At 42.6% G+C, this 26,949-nt stretch overlaps 1 protein-coding gene across 5 annotated transcripts in view; it reads right to left on the minus strand.

Annotated features, from left to right (window-relative positions):
• Positions 1-1,066: 1,066 nt before the first annotated feature.
• Positions 1,067-26,949, minus strand: part of dym (dymeclin) — a 405,267-nt gene continuing 379,384 nt past the window's right edge. For all 5 annotated transcript variants that reach the window (XM_063042598.1, XM_063042602.1, XM_063042600.1 and 2 more), the window contains one exon: positions 1,067-2,367. In XM_063042598.1, coding sequence (XP_062898668.1) covers positions 2,218-2,367 — 150 coding nt within the window. In that variant the 3' untranslated portion in view covers positions 1,067-2,217. The remainder of the gene's footprint in view (positions 2,368-26,949) is intronic.

A 26,949-nucleotide genomic window follows, 5' to 3' on the forward strand; every position in this document is an offset into this window, starting at 1 on the left:
TGATCCACTGAGCTCTGCCACCCAGCAACCCACCAATTTAACCCTAATCTAATGAAGGACTATTTAAAATGACTGATTAACCAACTAATCGGTACGTCTTTGGACTGAGGGAGGAAACCCACATGCTCAGAGATAGGAATGTAAAAATTTGCTTACAGACTGTGCCAGAATTGAACTCCGAACTCCGATGCCTCGAGTTGTAATAGCATCTTGCTAACCACTACACCACCTTGGCACGTGATTAGAATTGTGGGGAAAACTACCTGAAATTCTTCATTAGATTTATCTTAATAGGCAAGAAGATCATGTCCAGTACCAATTTTTACAATGTTTTTGTTTAAAACAAACTTTGAATAATTTCTGCAGAGGAATCAAAGGTATTCCTCTCTGGCTCTAAATGTAGGTAAGGTGACCTGCATGCTGGAGAAGTATTGTTCCGCTCTGCCATTTATCACCAGCCACTGCATTAGGAGCTTGAGGAGAATTGGTTTGTCACCAAAGACACTCGCAAATTTACGAATGCATTGTGGAGAGCATTCTAACTGGTTGTACGCCGTCTGGGATGGAGGGGCCACCACACAACATTGGAAGAAGCTGCAGAAAGTTGTAAACTCAGTCAGCTCCATCGTGGGCACTGGCCTCTGCACCATTGAGGACATCTTCAACAGGTAACGGCTCAAAAAGACAGCATCCATCATTAAGGACCCCCATCACCCAGGACATGTTACCATCAATGAGGAGGTACAAGAGCTGGAAGACAAAAACTCTTAATTTTATATATACTTACTGTAATTTACGTTTTATTATTATTTTGTATTGCAATGTACTGCAATTTCACAACATACTGTATGCCAGTGATATTAAACCTGATTCTGATAGCCATCGTCACTTCCTAGTTACTAGTTACCTTGAAGGAAGCATTTGGTAAGTATATTTTGCAGTAAGTTACTGGTGAACCCTTCTGTGAATATGTCCAAACTTGTGTCTTTCCCTTTGCAGAGGGTACAGAAGAGATCACCAGGAAGCTGTGTGGGTTAGAGGGCATGTGCTATAATGAGAGGTTGGATTTCCAGTATCTCAGAATCTCTTGTTTTGCGCCCTTCCCTTCCTGCTTTATTTAACTATATAACAACATTTGTCCAGTAAGTAGTCAAATTATGCATGTGGTCTTTCATTGACTCCCCAGCCTGAACATGGGACAAGTTACAATCACCAATTAACCTACTAACTGGTACGTGTTCGGACTAGGGGAAGAAACTGGAGCACCCAGAGGAGACCCATGTAATCATGGGGAGGAACATCTAAACTCCTTACAGAGGATGACAGAAATGAACTCCAAACTCTGACGCTCTGAGCCATAATAGCATTGCGCTAACTGTGGCACCCCAATTATGTATAACAACCAGGAGCAGTAAGTAGTCAAATTATATCACAGATTTATTATAATCTAAATTCTTCTTTTGAAAATACATTTCTACTGGGATTTGTTTATCAAACAACATTTTGATTTTAAGCTTTGCTCATCATTGTGCACATAGGCATTTCAACATGCAGTTTAGAAGTTCTGTTTAAGAAGTGTTCACTGACATTATCACTGACATGATCAACATCAGGTTAAGTGCTGGGCAGTACCTGCGTTAAACATCATCTGTCCAGTGCCTGCATCGTCACTACTAAGTACAGAAATTCACTTCTTAAAGCTTTTATTGTAACTTAAGTAAAACAATGCCTTATTCTATCTCAGTTTATTTTTTACCTACAAACAACTTTGGATCAGGAAGACCGCAATTCTAAAACAGTTTAATTGAACATTATTATGAGCAATAAATAATATTGGTGTTCAGAATATAATTAGGAAAATCGAAAGCTGCACTTCTGGGACATTTTGTTAACCTCCTTCCCCGTATTTACTATTTGGGTGGGGGACATCACCTTTTGCCCTGGATTGGCAAAGCGATTCATTCTCATACTACTGTTCAAGAAATTGAGCCATGAGCAATTACAATTGCTCCATCCATCTGAAGCAGCACCCTGATATGTGAGCGAGGACTTATGGTATGTCCTCAATTCCCTTTCTCTTGCTTGGGTTATGAACATCTGATTGAAGGTGCAGAGCACATGAAATTTGGATAGAAGTTTCTTGTTTCTCTTATTCAATTGTTCTGATATCGTTACACCCCCCACTTCCCCACTACTAATCACGTGAGAAGGAGGCCATCAGCCGGAATCCATGGTAAATAGCTGGACCTGCTGTGGGTCCCAGTACAACTCGGCTGTGGAGTTATAAGCCAGTGACCAGATGTACGGAACGAAGAACTCCTCTGGCTGCTCCTCTTCAACGTACTTGAACTTCAGCTCTGGGAACTTCTGTGGGGACAGAGAGAGACAAGCAGCAATGGTTAATTCCATGTAAGACAATCTGTCCAGCCCTTTCAGTCACCGGCCATCTTGAAGCAGATACTCTGAACGCCTCTCTATTGTGGAAGAGTCACTTGGACTCCGCATTATCTTATAACACCTCAAAACAGACCAAGGACTTTGCCAGGACTTGAGGACCTGAGTTATAGGGAAAGGTTGAGTAAGTTAGGACTTCATTCCCTAGAGCGTAGGAGAATGAGGGATGATTTGATAAAGATATACAAAATTAAGAGAGATATATAGGGTAAATGCAAGCCTTTCAACACCACTGTAATCCAAGTTTATGCTCCAACCACAGATGCCAAAGAGGAAGAAACTATCCAGTTTTATGAAGAACTGCAGCACCTCTTGGATATGACACCAAAAAAAGATGTTACTTTTATCACTGGAGACTGGAATGCCAAAGCTGGAAATCACAGAACACCTGGAGTAATGGGCGACTTTGGCCTTGAAGTACGGAATGAAACAGGACATCGACTGGTAGAATTTTGCCAAATTAACTCTCTGCTTATAGCAAATACCCTCTTTCAACAGCCTAAGAGGCGGCTCTATACATGGCCATCACCAGACAGTCAACACTGAAACCAGATTGACCAGACTTTGCAATCAGAGATGGAAGAGCTCTAAACAGTCAGCTAAAACAAGACCAGGAGCAGATTGTGGCTCAGACCACGAGCTGCTCGTTGCAATATTCAGAATGAAACTGAAGAACATCAGGAAAACCAACGTACCAGCAAAGTTTGATGTTGAGAGCATCCCTCAAGAATATACCGTACAGGTGAAGAACAGATTCAATGGATTAAACCTGGTAGACAGAAAGCCAGAAGAACTATGGATAGAAATAAGGAGAATTATACAAGAGGTAGCAACAAAAAATATTGCAAACAAGAAGAAGACCAGGAAAGCAGTTTGGCTTTTTGCGGAGGCTCTACAAGCGGCTGAGCAGCGAAGAGAAGTGAAGGCCAATGGAGATTGGAACAAATACCTCCAACTGAATGCAAAGTTGAACAAGATAGCAAGGAAAGATAAGGATACTTACTCAAAGGAGCAATGCAAAGAAGCCAAGAGAATTGGGAAAGCAAGAGATCTATTCAAGAAAATTAGAGAAATCAAAGGAACATTTCATGCAAAAATGAGTATAGTAAAAGGCAAAGAAGGGAAGGACCTTAAAAAAGCAGAAGACATCAAAAATGAGATGGCAGGAATACAGAGAAGAATTGTACAGTAAAGATCCCAACAGCGAAGACACCTGCAATGACTCCCTCATCGATCTAGAGCCGGACATTCTGGAAAGTGAAGTCAAATGGGCGATAGAAAACGTTGCCAATAATTAGGCTGCAGGATGTGACAGGATTCCAGTTGAATTGCTTAAAACTTTAAAGGGTGATGTTGTAAAAGTGCTGCATGAGATTTGCCAGCAGATCTGGAAAACCCAACAATGGCCTTTAGACTGGAAAAGAACAGTTTATAACCCAATTCCCAAGAAGGGAATTGTAAAGGAATGTTCAAATTACCGAACAATTTCACTAATTTCACATGCAAGCAAGGCAATGCTAAAGATCATGCAAGCAAGACTCCAGCAATATATGGAACAAGAACTGCTAGATGTACAAGCTGGTTCTAGAAGAGGCAGGGGCACCAGAGACCAAATTGCTGACTTACACTGGATAATAGAGAAATCGAGGGAATTCCAAAAAAGTATTCATCTATGTTTTGTTGACTACTCTAAAGCCTTCAACAGTGTGGACCATAATAAACAATGGAAGATCCTTAAAGAAATGGGGATACCTGGACAACTGAGCTGCCTTATGAGAAACTTGTATGAAGATCAAGAAGCAACAGTTTGAACTGAACATGGAACAACAAACTGGTTCAAGATTGGGAAAGGAGTAGGACAAGGCTGCGTACTGTCACCCTGCTTATTTAATCTATATGCTGAACATATCATGAGGAATGCTGGTCTAGAGAACTCAAATGTTGGAATCAAAATTGCCAGACGAAATATTAACAACCTCAGATATGCAGATACTACTCTAATCGTTGAAAATAATGAGGATCTGAGAAAGCTTCTAATCAAAGTGAAAAAAGAAAGTGTAAAAGCTGGCTTGTTGCTCGTTATTACGAAAACCAAGATTATGTTGACCAGCCCCTATTAACTCCATGGTAATAAGTGGAAAGGAAGTGGAAGCAGTGACAGATTTTGTCTTCCTCAGTTCAAAGATTTCTATGAAATTAACCAGGGGTTACTTCTGGGGAGGGAAGCAAAGGGAAATTTAGATAAAATACTGAAGAGCAGAGACATAACATTGTCTATGAAGATCCGTATAGTCAAGTCTATGGTATTTCCAGTTGTGATGTGCAGCTGTGAGAGCTGGACTATTGGTAAGGCTGAATACAGAAGAATCAACGCCTTTGAACTTGGAGGCTGGAGGAAAGCGTTAAGAGTTCGTCGGATGGCAAGAAGATCCAACAAGTCAGTACCTGAAGAAATACGGCCAGACTGCTCACTAGGAGGCTTGATTATGAGAAAAAAGCTCAAATATTTTGGCCATATCATGAGAAGGCAGGATTCTTTGGAGATGACTCCCATGTTAGGTAAAACAGAAGGTAAAAGAAGGAGAGGACATAGGCTACAATGGATAGATAGTATTACTCAGACAATGCGTATGACCTTGGGGGATCTTAGGGAGGCAGTTTCCAACAAGAAGGCTTGGTGTGTACGAGTCCATTAGGTCACGAAGAGTCAGACTCGACAACAACTGAACGACAACAAAATGCAGGCAGGCTTTTTCCACTGAAGCTGGGCGAGATTAGAACTAGAGATTATAGTTGTAGGGTGGAAAGGGAACCTGAAGGGGAACATTTTCTCTCATAAGTACTCTCATTTTCAGGTAAGTACCTAGATGGGAGGGTTATGGAGGGCTATGGTTTTGGTGCAGGTCGACAGTTTGGCATGGACTAGATGGCCCAAAGGGCAGTGCTGTAGTTGTCTATGACTCTATGACTATACTTTCTACAAGCTTATGCCTGAGTCAGATATTTGAATTACAATCAGAATCAGAATCAGGTTTAATATCATTGGCAGATGTTGTTTTGCAGTAACAGTACAGTGCAATACATAATAATAAAAAAAACTATAAATTACAAAATATATAACATAAATTAAATAAGTAGTGCAAGAGAGCAAATAAAAATAAAACATAGTGAGGGTGTTCATGGGTTCATTGTTCATTCAGAAATCTGATGGTGGAGGGGAAGACGCTGTTCCTGAAATGTTGAGTGTGTGTCTACGGGCTCCCATACATCCTCTAATTTAAAATAGTCTGATGGCAGTTGAAATTGCCTTTACAAAAGGACATGGGTAAGATGAGGGGCAGATTGTTGGCCCAACACAAGGGAAACATTGGTATTACAAACTCCTGAGAGATGATCCTACACTTCTACATTATTAATGTGCATTGTCCCCCCACTACCTTTGTCACCAACGTTCTGACCTGATAGCTTGTCCATGACAGTAACTTCATCCTAATGAATAATGAAGGGGGCCACATTTCACATCTCCATACAATCCACTGTTCTATGCAACTTTATCTAATTATTCTACCAGTCTGCCAACTGCAAGCTGCAGTTAAAGGCAGCGAAACTGATCTCTACATTCACTTGTACAGAAGAATTAGATATTAATTATCAAAAAGAAATAAAAACTCATTTTCAGACCAAGTGATCATGTAACTGGTGTTAGCTGATACAACACTATTTTATCATTTCCTGTCAGTCAGACACTCCTGTACCTAGCATCGCTTTGTGGACATACAATCAATCTATTTATATAAGCTATCTTGAGTATTTATATTTACTGTGTTTTTTGATTATTCTATTCTTTATCTTATTGTGATTTTTTTGTGCAGCATCAGATCTGAAGTAACAATTATTTTGGCCAGGCAGCATCTCTAGGAAGAGGTTCAGTCGATGTTTCAGGCCGAGACCCTTTGTCAGGACGAACTGAAGGAAGAGTGAGTAAGAGATTTGAAAGTGGGAGGGGGAGGGGGAGATCCAAAATGATAGGAGAAGACAGGAGGGGGAGGGATGGAGCCAAGAGCTGGACAGGCGATTGGCAAAAGGGATATGAGAGGAGAAGGAAAAGGGGGGGGGCAAAAAAGCCCAGAGGTTGGGCAAAGGGTATAGTGAGAGGGACAGAGGAAGAAAAAGGAGAGAGAGAGAAAGAATGCATGTATATAAATAAATAATGGATGAAGTACGGGGGGAGGTGTCCTCCCATCCCATGATCCTCTCCTATCCCTTTTGCCAATCAACTGTCCAGCTCTTGGCTCCATCCCTCCCCCTCCTGTCTTCTCCTATCATTTTGGATCTCTCTCTCCCCCTCCCACTTTCAAATCTCTTACTAGCTCTTCGTTCAGTTAGTCCTGACGAAGGGTCTCGGCCCGAAACGTCGACTGTACCTCTTCCTAGAGATGCTGCCTGGCCTGCTGCGTTCACCAGCAACTTTGATGTGTGTTGCTTGAAATTCCAGCATCGGCAGATTTCCTCGTGTTAACAATTATTTTGTTCTCCTTCGTATTTGTGTACTGGAAATTACATTAAACAATCTTAGGCATTTAGTAACAAGGCCAGAAGCAAGATGGCAATTTATAATGGATTCCCACTGTATTTAAATCTATAATTCATGTGACAGAAAGCACTTTGTAAACACACTGCTGACACACTCTTTCATTCACCCACACTGTCACTGCAGTGAGTGCACACACTTCAATATCTTCCCTGGTATATTCTCATAATTAACCCACTGGTTTCACTCAACATCACTATAGACATCCAGAGTCAGACACCAAAGTTCAGTTTAATTTTATTCTTTATTTGTACTAGATGTAAGTGTGTGATTGTGTTGAACATTCTGCCTTTTCCTGGCAGTCATGTGGGGTCTGCTGGGTCCTAAACCAATCTGATGTGCTTGGGTTGGCTTTATGGTGCCTTTCCCACCATACATGGCAAAATATTCCATTTCTTTAGTCATGGGGGATGCGTAAATGTGTATCGGGTGCCTGTATACTGTACTTAAGGTAAATACTTCTGTTTATTGTGTAATATAATTATAACTACATAGTGGGGTATATCATATTCTAATTGATGTGTAGTCTTAAGTTAACTTTGTGAGTAATTAAAGGTGGTATGTCCTGATGTCAAATAGAAAGGAGCTGTTTGCCCTCAGTATGAGAGAGAGGTGGGGGGGGGGAGGGAGAGGGAGAGGGAGAGAGAGAGAGAGAGAGGAGAGAGAGAAGGAGAAAGAAAAAGTTGAGAGAGGAGAGAGAGAGAAGAGGAGGGAAAGAGAAAGAGAGAAGGAGAGAGAGAGGAGAAAGAGAGAGGGAGAGACTGACTGACAGGAGTTCACACTGGACAAGGATAAGTATGGAGCTGTTTTGTGTTTTCTTGTAGATATCTTTTTGTAAATATTGGTAGTTTTTTCACTATTTTTAATAAATTTGATTTTTAATGCACCTAATAAACCCCCTTGCACTGAAGTGCTATGCGATTCCAGCCATTTTTTCTTTGGTTATAACCCATGTTTCTAACAATTTTAAAATGCAATAATTCACAAAGGCTATCATCACATTTTAATTAAAGTACAATTACATTTAATGGTAATGAAGTGAGCTCATATTTAAGTTATTTTTATAAATTGACTGCAATCTATTTCCATCTCTCTGATATATTCCAAAAACAGTGAAGTCCTCCAGGCACATCACCAAACTGTGAGATTGAACAAAGTACCTTGTCAGAAATTCTCAAATACTTCAATTTTAGACCATAAGACATAGGAGCACAATTAGGCCATTTGGCCCATTGAGTACGCCCTGGCATTCCATCATGGTTGATTTAATATCCCTCTCAACCCTATTCTCCTGCCTTCTCTGCATATCCTTTAACACTCTGACTAATCTAGAACTGATCAACCTCCACTTTAAATTTATCCAATAACCTGGTCTCCACAGCTGTCTGTGGCAATGAATTCAACAGATTCACTACCCCTGGTAAAGAAATTCCTCCTCATCTCTGATCTAAAGGTGTGGTGCGTGGCCAAGTGGTTAGGGCATTGGACTAGCGATCTGAAGGTCGTGGGTTCGAGCCGAGGCCGAGGCATCGTGTGTATCGTTGAGCAAGGCACTTAACCGCACAATGGAGGGGGGGGGGAGGGAGTCTTGTACTCTCAGTCGCTTCACACCACGGAAACTGGCATAAACACTGACCTGATGGGCCACAAAGCTCGTGACAGACTTAATCTGATCTAAAGGGTTAATTCTGAGGCTGTGCCCACAGGTCCGAGACTCCCCCACTATACATTAGGGACATTTAAAAAACACTTAACCTACAGACAGTAGGTTAATTGGTCCTTGCAAATTGTCCTGTGAATAGGCTAGAGTTAAACTGGGAGCTGCTTTGCAATGTGGCTCAGTGGGATGGGATACAGTGGGCTCTGTATCTCTAAATCAGGGGTTTCTTAAGTCAAGAACCCCATCTGTGGACCCCAGCTCTAAATTCAATTCAATTCAAGTTTAACTGCCATTTAACCATACATGAATACTCATGAACACAGCCAAACAAGACAGCGTTACTAAGGGTCAAGGTGCAAAGTGACATTACCAACAGTCACACATACAAGATCACAATCAGGTTATAAGAATCCTGAGGCCCACCTTCCCACCCCTGCAACACCACGGCTTGACGCATACAAGTCAACGAAACCCATATAGAATATCAATAAAAATACAACACAGAATATGTGTGTGTGTACTTCGGCTGTCTATTGATTTCGATGTTGACTGTGCTGAGAGTTTAGTCTCTGCGGGCACGTTTATGGGCCACAAGACCAGCAGTGGATCGGCACTGTCTCCTACATCAGTTGCATTTGTGATTTGACTGGTCTAGCACCGAACGTCTGCGTTCGTGACCTGCTCCATATGTCTTCTACCTTTTCTCCTCGATAGCTGGGATTGACTTCTTGACAACGCAGTGCCAACTTCCTCTGTCCAAAGCATCTTTCTCCCAGGTGTTGACGTTCATGTCGGTGTTCTTCATGTGGAGCTTGAGCACATCTTTGTAGAGCAGCTTCTGACCACCGTGCTTCCTCTTTCCTTCATGTAGCTCACCGTAGAAGACGATCATCGCTCATTCTTGTGACATGGCCAGTCCAGCGCAGCTGAGAAGCTGTAATGAACAATTCTACGCTGACTGTCCCAGCACGTTTGAGCACCTCCACATCTGGTACCCTCTCTTGCCACTTGATGTGTAATATTTGGCGTAAATGCCTGTGTTGTGTCTTGGTCAATTTCTTGATATGCTTCCGATACAATGTCATCGTTTCAGTTGAATAAAGCAGAGATGGTAAAACAGCTTTATTCAACTGAAACAGAGATGATATATATACCTCAATTGCACAGCTTGAGCGCTGCTAAAAAATCTGTAGTTGGCCACAAAAGAGCTAGTCTTCTGCCAAGTGAAACCCTGGGATGGCAGCTCTGACTCCGTTCTGGGCACCGTGCCACACCGCCCCCGGTGAAGAACAACAGTTTCGTCCCCTCACTCCCGGTGAAGAACAATGGTTTCGTCCTCTCACTCCCAGTGAAGAACAACAGTATTGTCCCCTCACTCCCAGTGAAGAACAAGGTTTCGTCCCCTCACTCCCGGTGAAGAACAACGGTTTTGTCCCCTCACCCCCGGTGAAGAACAACGGTTTCGTCCCCTCACCTCCGGTGAAGAACAACAGTATTGTCCCCTCACTCTCGGTGAAGAACAACAGTATTGTCCCCTCACTCCCGGTGAAGAAAAACGGTTTTGTCCCCTCACTCCCGGTGAAGAACAACGGTTTTGTCCCCTTACTCCTGGTGAAGAACAACGGTTTCGTCTCCTCACTCTCAGTGAAGAACAATGGTTTCGTCCCCTCACCCCCGGTGAAGAACAACGGTTTCGTCCCCTCACCCCCGGTGAAGAACAACAGTATTGTCCCCTCACTCCCGGTGAAGAACAACAGTATTGTCCCCTCACTCCCGGTGAAGAACAACGGTTTTGTCCCCTCACTCCCGGTGAAGAACAACGGTTTTGTCCCCTCACCCCCAGTGAAGAACAACGGTTTTGTCCCCCCACCCCCGGTGAAGAACAACGGTTTCGTCCCCTCACCCCCGGTGAAGAACAACGGTTTCGTCCCCTCACTCCCGATGAAGAACGACGGTTTCGTCCCCTCACTCCCGGTGAAGAACGACGGTTTCGTCTCCTCACTCCCGGTGAAGAACGACGGTTTTGTCCCCTCACCCCCGGTGAAGAACAACGGTTTTGTCCCCTTACTCCCGGTGAAGAACAACGGTTTCGTCTCCTCACTCCTGGTGAAGAACAATGGTTTCGTCCCCTCACTCCGGATGACTGCAAACAAGTGACACCGTGGCTTCAGAGCTAGCCGTCACTCTGATCAAGGACTCGGCCCTCCAACCGCCCCTGCTCGCATCCAACAAATCAGTGAATCGAACTTGCGGAGTACCAGACTACCAATACCCAAAGGGGTCTTGTAATCACGAGAAAAGTGACCATGATGGCACTTGTTATTTGACTGTAAGCCTCCATCGACTCTGGCAGCAGCACATTGGATAGGTCCTTCATTATCTCCTGGAGGAGGGAGGAGAAGATGGCGGCACAACGTAGCACGCGCGGCCGTTCCGAATGATATCGTGTGTGTTAACTAGGATTGTGCACAATCCGGATTTGATGGAAACAGCCGTGAGAAGCACGGAGGAACACCTGGAGAAACTTCTGAAATGCCCGTTTCACTGCTGCTGCTACTGTGCGATCGAGAATCTCCGGAGGGGAAGGCCCCAAATCCTCGGCTTTGCCTATTGCCTGTTGCTGGGGCCAGGGTCAAAGCGCTCAGCAGAGATGGTGCTCGGTGTCGAAGAGGTGGTTAGAGGCTGAGTTTTCGGACGGACTCGGAGTCGGACTGTGGTCAGATGCTTCCAGGATGCTGCATCGGCAAGTTTGCAGCGCTGGAGGTTCACCGTCTGCGTGAGATGATGGGACTTCCGAGAGACTTTGAGACATTTACCATACCACGGTCTGTTCTTATCAAATTATGGTATTGCTTTGCACTGTTGTAACTATATGTTATAAATATGTGGTGGTTTTCGTCAGTTTTTAAGTGGGTTTGTCATGTGTTTCTGTGATATCATTCTGGAAAAACATTGTATCATTTCTTAATGCATGCATTACTAAATGACAATAAAAGAGGCCTGCATGTCCTCACCATCTAATCTAATCTAATCTAATCTCCACCAGAGAGCAACTTGCTGTTGGTGTAGACCTGCAGTCTTTTGAGTTCCTAATGTATAGCAGGATCTTGCGATCATTAGACGTATGTTTAAGTAGAACAGTAGCACCTTTGGTTGACCCTGTAGGAGCCGTTGTGACCAGTCATACCACCATCTTGCCAGAAATTAGATAAATAAAAATAAAATTAAAATTTCCTCATGAAAAGAGTAATTTATTTGTTGTAAGGAAGGTAACTACATTTTCAGTACCTTCTATAGGAATTACTTTCAATATTTCTGTAATATTGCTCATCTCACTATGTCTGTGACTCCATCTCTCACGATTTATGCTGTGGTGAAAAGTGAACTGATTTAGGGAAGTGATTCAATGGAAAAGAATGGCAAGGAATAGAAATATAGTCACAATGATTCTCCACATGGACAAATTTATTGGGAATGTTGTGAGGATTGATTACCTCAATGGTGATGAAATGAGGTCACTCACTGGCCGGAGATCCCGGTAATTTAATATTTGAACACATAATGTTTGGGCAAGATACCAAATGGCAAACAGCAGCCATGTTACAACAGCATGTCTTGAAGAAACTGTGTAGATAGAGACATGATTCAAGATTAAAGATTGTTTGTCATTTCCAGTACACAAGTGTAAAGGAGAACAAAATAATTGTTACCCCAGATCCAATGCAACATGAAAAAACACAACAACAATAGTAATAATAATAATAATATCACAATAAATATAAATAGGTAAGGTATTTTATATACATAGATAGGTCTACTTCTGGGGCACTTTGGGAATGGCGATCTCGTGCAGCACAGTTCGATGGATACGATTAAATATTCCCGTTTCAGCCTGATACCGCTGAGAATCACAACTGCTTCCAAGGTCTGTACGGTTAATAAAGATGTCTTAATGTAATTGAATAAACTATTGCTGCTTAAAACCAATGGAAACAGTGTTAATTGTGGTTGTACTTCTCACCGGACTCCTTGCATCCTTTGTTTCGCGGAATCCTGGTTAACCCCTTCATACTGGATGCTGCGATTCAGATTGACAGGTTCACCATACACCACCAGGACAGGACTGTCGAGTCTCTCAAAAGCACAGGTGGAGGTGTATGCCTTATGATCAACTCCTCTTGGTGTACAAATGTATCAGTAATGTTCTAATGCTGCTCACCAGACCTGGAATATCTCGAGTTAAGTGCCAACTATTTTACCTGCTGCAAGAGAATGCCGCAATCATTTGGTGGCCATGTACATTCCACCTCAGGCCATATCAAACAGACTTTAGGTGAAATGAACAATGGGATCCACATGCACGAAACAGCACACCCTAATGCCTTCACCATCGTTTTGGGTGGTTTTAACCAGGCCAGCTTGAAGAAGTCTCTAATTACCATCAACAAATCACTTGTAGTACCAGAGGAAACAACACACTGGACCATTGTTACACCACCATCAAGAGTGCCTACTGTGTTCTCCCACGCCCTCACTTCGGGAAGTCTGATCACCTGGCTGTACTTCTACTCCCTGAGGTTAGGCATAGACTGAAGACTGCAGCACCAGCAGTGAGGACCAAGAAGGTATGGACAAGGGAAGCACAGGAGTGCTTATGGGACTGCTTAGAATCGGTGGACTGGACTGTACTCAGGGATTCATCTTCAAATCTAGATGAGTACACCGTAGTTCTTTAACAACTTCATTAAACCTGTGTGGATGAATGTGTACCTACAAAAGCCTGCCGTGCATTCCCAAACTAAAAGCTGCGAATGAACCAGGAGGGCTAGATCTATGACATTTAAGTCTGGTGACCCAGGTCTGTACAAGAAAACCAGGTATGATTTGTGGATGGCTGTTTCAAGAGTGAAGAGACAATTCCAAGCAAAATAGGAGGCGACAACAGAGGCACGACAACTCTGGCAGGGTTTGTAAGACATTACTTCGTACAAAGCAAGACCCAACAGCATGAATGAGAGTGATGCTTCACTACCACATCAGCCCAACACCTTCTATGCCTGGATTGGAAGGAAGAATAAACTACAGCTGTGAAGATCCCTGCTGCACCCGGTGACCCTGTGATCTCCATCTCGGAGCCCTATGTTAGACTATTATAAGGAGAGTGAACCCTTGCAAGGTGGCAGGCCGCGATGGAGTACCTGGTAAGAACATAAGACATAGAAACACTCACAACACACTGGAGGAACTCGAGTTCCTCCAGCGTGTTGTGAGTGTTGCTTTGACCCCAGCATCTGCCAATTATTTTGTGTTTACCGTAAGACATAGAAGCAGAATTAGGCCATTCAACCCATAGTGTCCGTTTCAGCATTTCATCATGGCTGATTCCAGATCTCATTCAACCCCATACTAGTTTCTGGGGCTCTGAACACTTGTGCCAACCAACTGGTGAGTGTATTCAAGGACATTTTCAACCTCTCACTGCTACATTCAGAAGTTCCTACGTGCTTCAAAAGGCAACAATTATACCAGTGCCTAAGATGAGTAGTGTGAGCTGCCTTAATGACTATCGCCCAGTAGCACACACACCTATAGTGATGAAATGCTTTAAGAGGATGATGATGACTAGAATGAACTCCTCCCTCAGCAAGGACCTGGATCCATTGTAATTTGCCTATCACCACAAGAGGTCTACAGCAGACACAACCTCACTGGCTCTTTACATGGCCTTAGGTCACCTACGACATAAACACCTATGTCAGGATACTGTTCATTGACTACAGCACCATCATTTTCATAGTCCTGAGCAATAAGCTACAGAACCTGGGCCCTCTGTTCCTCTTTCTGCAATTGGATCTTCGACTTCCTAACCAGAAGACCACAACCTGTACGGATTGGTAATAATATCTCCTCCTCGCTGACGATCAACATTGGCGCACCTCAAGAGTGCGTGTTTAGCCCACTGCTCTACTTGTTCTATACTCATAACTGTATTGCTAGGTACAGCTCAAATACCATCTCTAAATTTGCTGATGATACAACCAATGTCAGCAGAATCTCAGATGGAGATAAGAGGGTGTATAGGAACAAGCTGTACCAGCTAATTGAGTGGTGTCGGAACTCCCTTGCGCTCAGTGTCAGCAAGACGAAAGAGCTGATTGTGGACCTGAAAAAAGATAAGACGAGCGAACATGAACCAATCCTCATAGAGGGATCAGATGTGGAGAGAGTGAGCAATTTCAAGTTCCTGGGTGTCAAGATCTCTGAGGATCTAACCTGGTCCAAATATATTGATGCAGCTATAAAGAAGACAAGATAAGAGCAATATTTCATTAGGAGTTTGAAGAGACTTGGTTTGTCAACTAAAACATTCAGAAACTTCTATAGCTGTACTGTGGAGAGCATTCTGACAGGCTGCATCACTGTCTGGTTTTGGGGCACTACTGCACAGGACTGAAAGAAGTTACAGAAAGCTGGAAAATTAGTCAGCTCCATCTTGGGTACTAGCCTCCATAGTATCCAAGCCATCTTCAAAGAGTGATGGCTCAAAAAGGTGATGTCCATTATTAAGGACCCCATCACCCAGGACATGACCTCTTTTCATTGTTACCGTCAGGAAGGAGGTACAGAAGCCTGAAGCCACACACTCAGCAATTCAGGAACAACTTCTTCCCTTCTGCCATCCGATTCCTAAATGGACATTGAATCCATGAACACGACCTCATTTTTTTACTATGTATTATTTCTGGTTTTGCACCATTTTTAATCTATTCAATATACATATATAAACTTACTGCAATTTACTTATTTATTTTCTTCTCTAAATGATCATGTATTACATTGTACTGCTGCTGCTAAGTTAACAAATTTCATCACATATGCTGGTGACAATAAACCTGATTCTGATTGTATGTCCATAAAGTGACGCTAGGCACAGGCGTGTCTGTACACAAGGTGACTCTGACAGGAAATGATAAAGTAGTGGTGGTTAGGGGTGTGGAAGGGTGGGTTAGTGGGTGGAGGTGTTAATCAGCCTTACTGCTTGAGGGAGGTAACTGTTTAATCTGGTGGTCCTGGTGGGAGTGGGACAAACAGGAGAAGGCAGGAGAATGGGATTGAGAGAGATAGTAAATCAGACATGATAGAGCCCTGGAGCAGACGCAATGGGCTGAATAGCCTAATTCTGCTCTTATGTCTCATGATTCCAGCATTTTCCGTTTTCTATGTTATAAATGTACTTGTGCATTCTGCACTTTTCATATTGGTATTTTTGTATATTTTACAGGCAAGTCTTTGAAAGTCTAGGAGGGGCTTTAAATATTACACTGATCAACAGAGATCTCAACCACAATTTTGATGAGAATCATGATATTCATCTGTGTTTTTGATCTTGGTACTGCGCTCAAGTTAAACAAAAACAAGCAGTAAATTATGAGCAGAGAGGCTACTACACTCATCCTGTCTAGGCAGGTTTGTAAAGCAACTACCCAGTTCGTACCACTCTTTCCCCTCTGACATTCAAAACTCCCATCTGGATTTACTGAACTCTCTTTTGAAAATGATTATTAAATTCTCTTCTATGAACCATAGCAGCAGTAGATCCAGCTCGAAACAACTGACTTTTTAAAGTTCAAGTTCAAAGTAAATTTATTATCAAAGAATGTATATTGTATGTCATTATATTCAAGCCTGAGATTCATTTTCTTGCAGGAATTCACAGTAGATTCAAAGAAGCATCAAAGGAACATGAGATGAGGAGTCCGTGAGTGAGTCCATAGGTTGTGGGAACATTTCAGTGATGGGATGAGTGAAGTTAGCCCCTCTGGTTCAAGAGCCTGATGGTTGACGGGTATTAACTATTCCTAAACCTGGTGCTGTGGGCCCTGAGGCCCCTGTACCTCCTTCCCGATGGAAGTAGCAAGAAAAGAGCATGTCCTGTGTGTTGCTGGTTACCCATTAGCACTTTTAGCTGATGAAGGCACTCGGCCCCCGGCCTGAAACACCAAATGTTTATTCCTCTCCATCGATGCTGCCTGACCTGTCAAGTTCTGCCAGCATTTTGTGTGGTTGCTCCGGATTTCCAGCATCTGCAGAATCTCTAGTACTAGCACCTTTAGCTAATTTATTTTTGTTAATGCTCTTACTAACCATCCCTTTCTCACTGACCCCCCACCTCTCCACCTGATTCACTGCTGCAGCTGTGATTGCCTGGTGCACCCATCATTTGTTTGAATTTTAACTATGGATTGCCAAGCTCAGTTTTGATGCAGTTTAAAATGTTTTTCAAGTTCAAGTTTATTGTCGTCTGACTGTATCTAGATACAACCAAATGAAACAACATTCCTCCAGACCACAGAGCACCCACAAAACATATCACACACAGCACATAAAACAAAATATTACCATAAATAAATTAATAAGATATAATTAGAAATGTATGTAGCACAGTTTAGAAGTAAACAGTAAATAGACCACTGTCCTGCTGACATGAGCTCGGTGGTGGCAGGGTATTCATTAGTCTCACAGCCTGAGGGAAGAAGTTGTTACCCAGTCAGGCAGTTCTAGTCCTGAAGCTCCTGTATCTTCTTCCTGACAGTACTGGGTCAGAGAGATTGTGGGATGGGTGGTAGGGATCCTCAGCAATGCTTTGGGCCCTTTGTCTATAATGTGATCCTCTCAGTGGTTTTACTGTCCTCTGTAGGGTCCTGCGGTCCGATGCCTTTCAGCTTCCGTACCACACGATGATGCAGACAGGCAGGACCCTCGATGGTGCTCCTGTAGAGAGTGTTAGAATGTGGCATGCAAGGCTTCCCTCCCCCAATGTCCTTGGAAAGTATATGCACAAATGTGCCTTCTTGACTAATGAGGAGGTGTTGTGGGTCCAGATTAGATTGTCTGTTATGTGCACACCAAGTCACTCTGTCCAAGGCAGAGTCGTTGATTGGTTAGCCTGTGCCTTCCTAAAGAGTACAATCACCTCTTTTGTCTTGTCCGCTTTGAGACTCAGGTGTTGCTTACACCACTTGACAAGCCTCTGTTAATGCCAACTTATCATTGTTGCTGATGAAGCCAACCACTGTAGTGTGATCAGCAAACCTGATGATGGGGTTTGAGCTGAATCTGGCAGTGCAGGTGTGGGTCAGCGGCGGACTGAGCACACACCCGTGGGGGGGGAGGGCACCAGTGCTCAGCAGGATGGAGCTTGAGATGTTCCTGCCAACTCAGACTGACTGGGTTCCATCAAAGAGTCCATGGTCCAGTTACAGAGAAGAGTGTTAAGTCCTATTGAGGACAATTTACCCACCAACCTCTGAGGAATGATTGTGTTAAATACCGAGCTTAAGTCGATGAACGGAGTCTTGGTATATGAGGCATCATTTTCTAGGTGGGTCAGGACGGAGCAGAGGGCTGAGACTAATGTATCATCAGTAGACCAGTTTGATTGGTAGGTGAACTGGAAAGATCTTTGTTTTCTTTCACTAGAGTGAAAGATGTCACTGCCGGTCTTTTTCTTTTTTTCAAAGTAATACAATGGATTCTGGTGAATTGGGCCAATAACTAATCAGGGCAGCCGCATATTTGGGACACTATGCCATTTAATTGGGACAGGAGACTGCTGACAAACAACTTCTAACCAGCATCAGACTCATGTACTTGAGTGGCTGTTAGACATTACACCATTTTTAGAGCAAGCAGTTTTTAAATAGCATCAGTTGCATGTGTCTGTGTTCAAAAAACAGTGATTCTGGTCACTGATAGTTGGTGAGAATTAAACAGTAAGACATTTCAGACCTGCTTTGCTCACTGTCGTTTCAAGCATTCAGGCTTGGAGATGCCAGAAAAAGCCAAGTGTAAAAAAGAAACAATTTCACTACTTCAACAAGTTAAGACTCGCAAAGAACATGAAGGTATTGACAATCACCTTGCATTATCTACCCCAAGTATCTGCCCAGATTTTGCTGATCTAGTCAATCAGACAAACACAGCAGCATATACTGGATAAATTCCTCTGTTAATAACTATCAGGAACTAATACACAATTTTATAATACTGTATTAGTTTTGGTGGTGTTCTAATTTGTTCTGTATTTCATTTATATACATAAATTGTTTCTCAGTTAAATGGTACTTTGGTTTTTTTATATACCTTTTTAACTATTTCCCTAAAACCTCGGCTAATATGAACAGGCTCTTAAATGGGCCAAAATGTACTGGTCCCAATGTGCCCCATTTAACCGGAATCCCAAATCAAGGCTAGATTAACACAAATCCTTTAAAGATTCAGAATCAGAATCAGGTTTATTATCACTGGCATGTGACGTGAAATTTGTTAACTTAGCAGCAGCAGTTCAAAGCAATACATAATATAGAACAAAAAACAATAAAACAATAATAATAATTAAGTAAATCAATTACGTATACATATTGAATAGATTAAAAATCATGCAAAAAGTCCAGAAATAACATATATTAAAAAAGTGAGGTAGTGTCCAAAGATTCAATGTCCATTTAGGAATCGGATGGCAGAGGGGAAGAAGCTGTTCCTGAATCGCTGAGTGTGTGCCTTCAGGCTTCTGTATCTCCTACCTGATGGTAACAGTGAGAAAAGGGCATGCCCTGGGTGCTGGAGGTCCTTAATAGTGGAAGCTGCCTTTCTGAGACACCGCTCCTTGAAGATGTCCCGAGTATTTTGTAGACTAGATTTCTGAATACATTGAAGAATTATTTCAAAAGTAAAGAAAAATTGGAGAATTTTAAAATCAGAAAAGTTGAAGAGAAAGATAGAAACAGTCAGCAATAATTATAAGGAATGGGAATATAATTAAAATGACTGTGGTTCTCCATCTGAATCTGTGTTTAGAATCTTTATTGACACTGGAAATTTGGTAGCCACATCCGATATAGCTTGGTGCAGGGAACTTTAGTAAACTTGGTCTTGCTGTTGACCTCCATGTGTGACAGAGCAAAGTGAAAGTTTAGCATGGATTTTTCCATTTTCTACACCAGAAACCCTAATAGTTTCTTAGACAAACTGTCAATACAGTTCTGGATTGTAGTGCCTAAGATCTGTGCTGTGTTTATCTGATACCACGTCACATGTGATTGTGGGCAGACAGGACTTGTCAGCCATGGTTGGCACTCATCCAGGAGTAGAAAATCTTGCAATACCCACTCATGGGGAAAGCTTCAGGAATTAACCTTGAGGAAAAATCTGCAGCTGGAGTCCCTAAGCAAGTCCTACATTGAGTGTAATGCTGGCTGGCAACTCCTGCGACACCACTATATTACTCTCTGCCATTTCTTTGAATTCATCAGCTGTGTGGAGAGGAGGAGCTTGCTGCATGGGAAACAGCTTGCTCTCCATATTGTACTGCTGTGGCTTGCATATACGTAGACAGCTGGGACACAACATCCATGGTCTACACCGACCAACAGAGGCCTCACCTCCCATGAGATATCTTTACATTGGGCAGAATTAAAGAATCCTTTTTGACTGAAAGGCCACTGAATTATTGATACAGTCGTACAATTATTATCAAGATTCAAGATTTTTAATGTCATTTCCAGTACACAAGTGTAAAGGAGAACAACATACAGTGGCATGCAAAAGTTTGGGCACCCCAGTCAAAACTTCTGTTACTGTGAATAGCTAAGCGAGTAAAAGATGACCTGATTTCCAAAACGGCATAAAGTTAAAGATGACACATTTCTTTAATATTTTAAGTAAGCAAACTTTTTTATTTCCATCTTTTACAGTTTCAAAATAACAAAAAAGGAAAAGGGCCCGAAGCAAAAGTTTGGGACCCTGTATGGTCAGTACTCAGTAACACCCCCTTTGGCAAGTATCACAGCTTGTAAACGCTTTCTGTAGCCAGCTAAGAGTCTTTCAATTCTTGTTTGGGAGAGTTTCACCCATTCTTCCTTGCAAAAGGCTTCTAGTTCTGCGAGATTCTTGGGTCGTCTTGCATGCACTGCTCTTTTGAGGTCTATCTACAGATTTTCGATGATGTTTAGGTCAGGGGACTGTGAGGGCCATGGCAAAACCTTCAGCTTGTGCCTCTTGAGGTAGTCCATTGTGGATTTTAAGGTGTGCTTAGAATCATTATCCTGTCGTAGAAGCTATCCTCTTTTCATCTTCAGCTTTTTTACGGACAGTGTGATGTTTGCTTCCAGAATTTACTGGTATTTATTCGAATTCATTCTTCCTTCTACCAGTGAAATGTTCCCCGTGCCACTGGCTACAACACAAGCCCAAAGCATGATCGATCCACCCCGTGCTTAACAGTTGGAGAGGGGTTCTTTTCATGAAATTCTGCACCCTTTTTCTCCAAACATACCTTTGCTCATTGCAGCCAAAAAGTTCTATTTTCACTTCATCAGTCCACAGGACTTGTTTCCAAAATGCATCAGGCTTGTTTATATGTTCCTCTGCAAACTACTAACGCTGAATTTTGTGGTGAGGATGCAGGAAAGGTTTTCTTCTGATGACTCTTCCATGAAGATCATATTTGTGCGGGTGTCGCTGCACAGTAGAACAGTGCACCACCACTCCAGAGTCTGTTAAATCTTCCTGAAGGTCTTTTGCAGTCAAACAGGGGTCTCGATTTGCCTTTCTAGCAATCCTACGAGAAGTTTTCTTGGTCTTCCAGACCTCAACCGTTCCTGTTAGCTGCCATTTCTTAATTACATTACGAACTGAGGAAATGGCTACCTGAAAACACTTTGCTATCCTCTTATAGCCTTCTCTTGCTTTGTGGGCATCATTTATTTTAATTTTCAGAGTGTTCGATAGCTGCTTAGAGGAGCCCATGGCTGCTGATTGTTGGGACAAGGTTTGAGGAGTCAGGGTATTTATAAAGCTTTGGAATTTGCATCACCTGGCCTTTCCTAACGATGACTGTGAACAAGCCATAGCCCTAACAAGCTAATTAAGGTCTGAGACCTTGGTAGAAGTTACTTGAGAGCTCAAATCTCTTGGGGCGCCCAAACTTTTGCAAAGTGCTCTTTTCCTTTTTTTCACTCTAAAATCGTACAAAACAAAAATAATACACTAATCTTGCTTAAAATGTTGAAAAGAATGTTTCATCTTTAACTTTATGACTTTTGGAGATCAGTTCATCTTCTACTCAAGTCAAGTCAAGTCAAGTCGTCACTTTTTATTGTCTTTTTGACCATAACTGCTGGTACAGTACACAGTAAAGATGAGATAATGTTTTTCAGGACCATGGTGCTACATGAAACAATACAAAAACTACACTGAACTACGTAAAACAACACAAAAACTACACTAGACTACAGACCTACCCAGGACTGCATGAAGTGCATAAAACAGTGCAGGCATTACAATAAATTATAAACAAGCCAATAGGCACAGTACAGGGCAGCAGGCTGGTATCAGTCCAGGCTCTGGGCATTGAGGAGTCTGATGACTTGGGGGAAGAAACTGTTACATAGTCCAGTCGTGAGAGCCCAAATACTTCGGCGTCATTTGCCAGATGGCAGGAGGGAGAAGAGTTTGTATGATGCTGTTTACTTTACAGATGCAGCGTGTGGTGTAAATATCTCTAATGGCGGGAAGAGAGACCCCAATGATCTTCTCAGCTGACCTCACTATCCGCTGCAGGGTCTTGCGATCTAAGATGGTGCAATTTCCGAACCAGGAGCTGCTCAGGATGCTCTCAGTACAACCTCTTAATACTCACTTAACTATTCACAGTAGCAGAAATTTTGACCAGGGGTGCCCAAACTTTTGCACGCCGCTGTAATTGTTACTCCAGATCCGATACAGCACAAAAAAACCCCATAATAAATATAAATATCTAAGATAGCTTATATACTGTGCACAGATTGATTGTATGTCCATAAACTATCGCTAGGAACAGAAGTGTCTGTATGTAAGGCGACTCTGACAGGAAATGGTGGTTGGGGGTGTGGAGGGGTCGGTTAGTGGGTGGAGGTGTTGATCAGCTTTACTGCTTGGGAAAAGTAACTGTTTTTGAGTCTAGTGTCCCCGGTGTGGATGTTATGTAGCCTCCTCCTTGATGGGAGTGGGACAAACAGTCCATGAGCAGGGTGGGTGGAATCCTTCATGATATTGCTGGCCCTTTTCCAGCACCTTTCTGTATATATGTCCTTGACGGTGGGTAGGTTGGTGCTGGTGATGTATTGGACAGTTCTGACTCCCCGTTGTAGAGCCTTCCTGTACTTAATCAAGTAGAGAGATCAATCATGTGGTGAAAGAAGCAGACAGGTCAAAAAATAGTTCCCCTCTAAATATGAGATTTGAGAAATTGCTACCCAGTGTAGATGGGGCTGAAGGGAGGTCTGATACCTCAAGCTGTGATCTGCTAATGAATAAATTGAGGAAACAGACACAAAAATGTGGTCTGCTGCAAAGAAAATGCCTGAGCTTGAGATAACATCTCCAGAGCAAGCTTAGTCTACATACAAATATGCTGATGTGAGATGTGAAGCAATCGCTTTTCCCTTTGCAAGTTATCATCCAGCCATGATACATATCAGAGAGGCAGCCAACCCAGAGGCAGACAGGCATAGACTTGAAAGCCCAAAGAGTAAACAAAATGATTAACAAAGGAAAAAAATGAATTTACAAAAATAAAAATCATGGATAGCTGCACTGAAAAATAACACCAGCTTTCTCCATTTCTATAAATGAGTGTGGTAACTTCTATTAGCGTCATAGACGGAAATAACTAACACCATAACAATAAACAGAGCAACAGACACAGACATACTGTCACCATCCAATACTTCCCCAATCTGATTGGCTCAGACACTTCTCTTATCTAATATAACTGGGACATGTTGTCTGATATCCCCACCACAGTGAAAAGGGAATAATTACTGGATTCAGCCTTCACTTTAACTCCTTAAACTGTGTGACCAACTCTAATCTCCAATTAAGAGTTTCTCTGGTAGCAATGAGGTTTTTCTGATTTATTTAGAAAAAGAGTGCGGAACAGGCTCTTCCGGCCTTTCGAGGCGCGCTGCCCACCACCCCACTAATTAATCCTACCCTAAACACAAGACAATTTACAACCATCATTTAACCTACTAACTGGTACGTCTTTAGAATGCTGGAGGAAAGCTACATGCGCACGGGAAGGGACGTACAAACTTGCTTACAGAGGATGCTGGAACGGAACTCTGAACTCTGGCACTTGAGCTGTAATAGAGTTACGCTAACAGTGGTGCCAATGCAATGGCTGGATTAACAACACAGCCTTGGTGTAAGTGAAGGTCAGATTCATCACAGTTCAAAGTAAATTTACTATCAAAGTATGTGTATGTCACCACATACACTACAACCCTGAGATTCATTTTCTTACAGAAATTTACTGGAAAATACAGCGGAATTTCTAATAGAAATAGGACCACCATTACAAACCCATTACCTGGTGTCACTTTAAATACATACAGTCAGTCTACATGTATAACAGTTACTTGTACCATTCTGTTTTATAGGATTGCTATTTTATGTGCTGCACTGGCTCCAGAGTAACAATCATTTTGTTCTCCTTTATACTCGTGTACTGAAGAATGACAATAAACTATCTTCAATCTTGAATTTATGAAAAACTATAAATAGCAAAAACTGACAACCAATGTGCAAAATAGAACAAATCCTGCCAATAATAAAAAAAGTTGTAGAATCCTTGAAAGCGAGTGTGCAGGTAATTATAAAATAATTTATTAGTTTCGTCTGTTGCAATGGGCTAATCAAAGATGTCAAGCTCTTCTGAGGTCCATTTAGTGATTTCTACACATTGCTCCCTTGAATGCTGTGTTTCAGGTGTTTTGCAATGACGAGAACTTTCAGCCAACATCTTCACTTGTTTGATTGAATTACTTCAAGATGCTTCAGGATTGTGGAGTCAGTTCATGGCTGAGGTGGGTGAAGTTACTCACACTGATGAAAACAACGTGAAGTTCAACTATCATTTATGCTTCTCCTTCACTGTCCTGGCTCACATCTGAAAGAATGGACATTCTGGAAGAGTATCAAGAGATCTGTCCTGTCAAGACACAACAGATTCTGCATATGCTGGAAATCCAGAGTAACAGACACAAAATGTTGGAGGAATCTATGGAGGGAAATAAACAGTCGACATTTCAGGCTGAAGCACTTCATCAGGATTACCCTTTCTACGTTAATGAAGGCAATAAATTATTTATGTGAAACAGGTTAACAGCTCCACTAAAATGACAGGAAATCATCGTCAGCTAAGAAAGGGCAGAAGTTTGGGATTAAAAATTCTGGCAAAAATAGTTAGACAGGCCACCTGTGAGGACCAATTGAATCCTGAAGGAATTGATGAACTTGACTCTCAAGAGTGCAGGTACGTCTAAGCAGTTATCGCCGGGGACAGACGTCGTGTTGAGGCTCGAGAGCAGAAAACGATTCCATGCCCAGCTACATTAATCCACACCGAGCAAGACTAAAGCAGGCCTCGAGAGTGGAAAATGCATCAGTGTTCAGCGGCGCCTGCTCACTACTACTTCTGAGTGGGAGGTGCAGGAGTCTTGGGTCCCACACCACCAGGTATGGGAGCAGTTGTTACCCTGAGGCTACTGGGCTCATGGACCAGCTTCACTCACCTTAGCACTGAACTGGTCCCACAGCTGCGCACTCACTTTCGGGGACTCTGCAGCTCATTTTCTAATATATTAGAATTATGTCAGTCTAACCATCCCTATCACCTTCTTTGCCATCTCTGAAAGTGAAAGTACCATTGAAGGAAACAACCTCAAATTTGTTGTCTCCCAATTGATCTATGTGTTATTTTATTTACATTTTCTTTTATTAGCACAATTTGTCCTCTTTAACACATTGGGTGTTTGATGGTCTTTGTTGTGTAGAGTTTTTCATTGGTTCTACAGGTGTCCCCCGCTTTTCGAACGGTCGCTTTACGAAACCTCACTGTTACGAAAGACCTACATTAGTTACCAGTTTTCGCTAACAGAAGGTATTTTCACTGTTACGAAAAAAGCAGCGCGTGATAAAAGGCAGCGCGCGTCCCCGGATTTGGAACGGCATTCTAGCCGGCATTGCTTAAACATGTGCCTGTGAGCAGCCGTTAGCAAGATGAGTTCTATGGTGTTGGAAAAGCCTAAAACTGCTCATAAGGGTGTTACACTTAGCGTAAAACTAGACATAATTAAGCGTTTTGATCGTGGTGAATGAAGTAAGGACAAAGTGAGTTTGGCTTGTGGAAGTTGATGAAGATGATGTTGAGGAGGTTTTCGCATCTCATGACCAAGAACTGATAGACGAAGAGCTGATGCAATTGGAAGAGGAAAGGATAACAATCGAAACTGAATGCAGTAGCCAATGGACAGAAAGTGAAGTCGTCCAGGAACTGAATGTGAAGCAACTGCGTGAGATTTCCATTGCAATAATAATGTACAACTTTAATTTTGAAAGGGTACGTCAGTTTAGGGCATATTTGCAAGATGGTTTGAGTGCTTACAAAGAACTATATGATAGAAAAATGTGCGAGGCTAGCAGTCAAGCAAGCCTTCCACATCAGCCACAGCAGACGACGAACCTCGACCTTCGACATCGAGGCAGGCAGTCATAGGAGAAGATGCCCTGCCTGCCCTGAAGGAAACAGACAACACCTCAGTGTCCCACCACCCCAACCCCCAGGCAGCGGACAGATACCAATTCGCGGAGAATGCAGCAGTAGCCGGGAGGCACCCAGCACATCTTCAAGAAAAAAAGCAGAAATAAACAAGCTAATTAATTAGGTGCTGCCCAGCACATAAATGTCAGCCCAGATCAGCTGCAATTGCCGATTGCATCACCTCTGATCTGGGCCGACATTTACGTGCCGGGCGGCACCTAATTAATTCGCTTGTTTGTTTTGGCTTTTTTCTTAAAGATGTGCTGGGTGCATCCCCGCTACCGCTGTACCCCTGCGTTCTTCACAGATCGGTATCGGTTCGCTGCTCGGAGGGTGGGGACCACTGCACCACCCCAACCTCCGACGACTCAGCCTAACACACCATCATCAGTGTGCTCGATGTCTTCCCGATTCCCGTAAGTGATACTACACTGTACATACATTATTTCTACTTTATATCGGTTGTGTATTTTTACGTGCTATTTGGTATGATTTGGCAGCAGCTTCATAGCTTAAAGGTTATTGGAGAGCACTTGCGCCGTGTTTTTGCCAACAGCGCTTGCGTGAGATTTTCCCTACGGAGAACAGTGCGGCTATGAT

The sequence above is a fragment of the Mobula hypostoma genome, chromosome 3 (assembly GCF_963921235.1).
Source record: "Mobula hypostoma chromosome 3, sMobHyp1.1, whole genome shotgun sequence".
Lineage (NCBI taxonomy): Eukaryota > Metazoa > Chordata > Chondrichthyes > Myliobatiformes > Myliobatidae > Mobula > Mobula hypostoma.